Source organism: Lactuca serriola, chromosome 4, assembly GCF_051521515.1.
Source record: "Lactuca serriola cultivar US96UC23 chromosome 4, Lser_US96UC23_V15, whole genome shotgun sequence".
NCBI classification, from domain to species: Eukaryota; Viridiplantae; Streptophyta; class Magnoliopsida; order Asterales; family Asteraceae; genus Lactuca; species Lactuca serriola.
In genome coordinates this window covers 32,177,387-32,180,464 of record NC_136411.1, presented here as the reverse complement: position 1 = coordinate 32,180,464, position 3,078 = coordinate 32,177,387, and the positions used below count along the sequence as shown (strand labels likewise).

The following is a 3,078-nucleotide window of genomic DNA, read 5'->3' as shown; positions in this document are numbered from 1 at the left end:
TCATCGATCGGCGGTCTCTTCAACTCCCATCCACCGGAACGCTCTGGAGCTAAACCATTCAGGTTTCCTTTCAGCTTTCGATTATTTCAAGTTCATGAATCTTATTTGTTTTAATGGTTGATAGATAGTAGAACTTACTAAAATTCGCGGTTCATTTGAAGTTCAATTTTAGTTCATATGCTTCCATTTTTCATGTTTAATATAACCACTTGATGGTTTTAACTATTGATATAGCGAAGTCAACATGGCATTTTTTTTTTGCATGGTTTCCTTATCACATTTGATTAGAAGCTTTGTTCCTCTTTTATAATTTTGATATATATATATATATATATATATATATATATATATATATATATATATATATATATATATATATATATATATATATATATATATATATATATATATATATATATATATAAGTACATCGTTTGTTTTAAACACCGGACCTCTTTTCACCACCTTTTTATTGATAGATATTATTAACCACTGACATTTTTAATCACGAAGAGAGGGGAATTTTATCCTATTTATAGTTCCGGAATTGTTAGTGTGTGTTATTCATGATACCATATAGTATGTTATAGCAATTGTATAATGCTCCTGAGGGGTAGTCCAAGTCTCTAGAGCTTACCTTTGGAATTTATGTATTGTAATATAGATATCAGAACTGTGGTGTCGTTGTGGGTGTAATATGGATTCTAGAACTATTCATCTCGAACACGTGTGTTTTTCATTTGTATATTTGTCTCTTCATTCCATTAGTTTTATCTTGGTTTGAACATTGAAGCAACCAGTTCATATATTTTTGAAGCAAAGACACTATATATGTATTAATGTATGGCAATTGATAATCTTGGTAAAGAGTCTATAACAATAAAATCTATTTGGCTTTGAATTATACTTTACAGCCTTGTGGAGCATACAGCCAACATCGAGGAATTCATAAGAGATGAAGGCTCAAAGCCAAAATTCGGATAGAATCAGCGCTCTCCCTCAAGATACAATTGAAAAAATTCTGACTCTTATGCCATTGCGACATGCAATTAGGACAAGCATTTTGTCAAAGAAATGGAGGTATTGTTGGACCAGAATTCCGGAACTTGTATTTGATGATAACCTGGTTAATTTATCATCTAGATCTGGTAACAAAGAACTCGATAAATATAAGCTTGTCAATGCCATCTTCCACATTTTATTGCTACACAGGGCTCCGATATCGGAACTCTGTATTAATATTGCTAATGTTGGAATTGATAATGAGATTGACAAGATAATAGTTCATCTTTCATGGAGCAAAAATATCAAGAAATTCATTTTGGAGATTACTTCAATCGGTGAATATTACAAGCTACCGTGTTCATTCTTTTCATTCCAAGGATTGGAACACCTGGACCTCAGTTTTTGTAAAATTGAGTTTCCATTAATGTTTAATGGATTTAATATGTTGAAGAGCCTGGTGTTTAATGAGGTTAAGATGACTGCCAAAGTGCTTATTAAATTTCTTACCAATTGCCCACTACTTGAGGAATTTACCTTGGTAAGGTCCATATTACCACTTAATTATGAAGCTCTTTTGAGTTAATACCATCTTACAAATTAAAGGTATTTTGATGCAGACTCCACATGCTCAAACATGCTTTACCGAGACTACATTTGTTGAGCTGTTTAAATGTTTACCTTCAATTCAGGTTCTGGAAATCTCGCGGTTGTGTATCAAGGTAATACTTCACTTGATTGTTTTATCTCATCGTGTTTTAAACTTTTAATCTTAGTTTTGGTATTTGGTTAAAGCACTTAGCTGGATCTATACCACGTAAGCTCCCCATTTCACTACCCCACTTGAGAATAGTTGTTCTTAGTGTTTGTCTTCTTGGGCTTTCGGCTGTTCTGTGCGTGATCAGCAGCTCTCCAAATTTGGAGAAGAATGAATTGGAGGTAAATATCAACTACAAGCTATCACATGTGGGTTTAGTACATCTTCCTGATTCTACTTACTATTTTGATATGTTTTCTGACTAGATATGTGACCATCAACGGAGGTGTAGTGCTCTTATAACTTTCAAGATTATTCAAGCTTATTCGGGCATCAACTTGCATCATCTTAAAGAAATGGAGATAACATGTTTCCGTGACCTTTTTACTTGGATGGAGTTTGTGAAGCTCGTCATGGCTAAGTCACCTGTGCTAAAGAAAGCAAGAGTAGAGCTCGATACATCTGTTTCTGTTGATCCAGAAAATAAGATGCTTCGAGGTTTGCTATTACTGCCGTTTCCACGTGCATTGCCTGCAGCAAAATTCATTATCGAACGTCCTTAAAATTTACCTTTGGACGCAAAGTAAGTTATGTTGTATTGGTTAAAATACAAGGATTGTTAAAGTGTCTATTTTAAACCTGTTTGGATGTCTTTTGGGTTGATTATGAGTATTACCACAAGTACTACTCTCTACTCTTTTATATTTCTAAATTTATTATATTTTAATGTTTTACCAGTAAACACAAGGTTTATAAATTAATGAAGATTTTATGTTATGATATCAGGACTAAAATATAAAGTATGTCTATCAGATTGTTTTTTGTAATGATACACAAATACAAAATCGAGAACAGAAGTTAAGTCAAAATTATGGAACCAAAAGTATAAATTAGTCCGTTTACAAAAAACCAACTAGAAACCTTTCATTCCTATTGCAAACCATTTTGGTCTCTTCCTAATGAAGATCAAAATAGCCCCAGATATAATTTTATTTGCAATTTTTCTTTGAGTTGGCCATCAAAAAACGTCGGTATAATGGCTGGAACAACGCCCCCCTTAGCCGTTATGCCACGTTACGTTACGACGTGTTGTGGTGATAACATGTGCAAACGGGCATTTTTTCGATCCAAAATTAGTTTTCAACGGCCACATTTTTGATGTTGAACCGTTGTAAAATGGTCAAAAACATTAAAAAAAATAAAAATAAAAATAAAAAAATAATTTTTTCTATCTTCTTACCTCTTTTACACATACATACACACACACATATATATATATATATATATATATATATATATATATATATATATATATATAT

General features: G+C 32.4%; 1 protein-coding gene across 1 annotated transcript; it reads left to right on the top strand.

The window, feature by feature from the left end:
• The first annotated feature begins 857 nt into the window (after positions 1 to 857).
• On the top strand, positions 858 to 2,378 carry LOC145098189 (F-box/FBD/LRR-repeat protein At1g13570-like). Its single transcript, XM_079035853.1, has 4 exons — positions 858 to 1,543; positions 1,623 to 1,724; positions 1,798 to 1,941; positions 2,026 to 2,378. Exons 1-4 carry the CDS (start codon positions 956 to 958, stop codon positions 2,320 to 2,322), a joined length of 1,131 nt encoding a protein of 376 aa, XP_078891979.1. The 5' UTR covers positions 858 to 955; the 3' UTR covers positions 2,323 to 2,378.
• Positions 2,379 to 3,078: the final 700 nt, after the last annotated feature.

What these genes read in the sequence shown, in the direction of transcription:
- LOC145098189 (XM_079035853.1), top strand. Translation starts at nt 956, where the DNA reads ATGAAGGCTCAAAGCCAAAATTCGGATAGAATCAGCGCTCTCCCTCAA. An exon ending in TCTCGCGGTTGTGTATCAAG is followed by an intron (nt 1,725 to 1,797) that starts GTAATACTTCAC and finishes ATTTGGTTAAAG; the next exon opens with CACTTAGCTGGATCTATACC. An exon ending in TGGAGAAGAATGAATTGGAG is followed by an intron (nt 1,942 to 2,025) that starts GTAAATATCAAC and finishes TTTTCTGACTAG; the next exon opens with ATATGTGACCATCAACGGAG.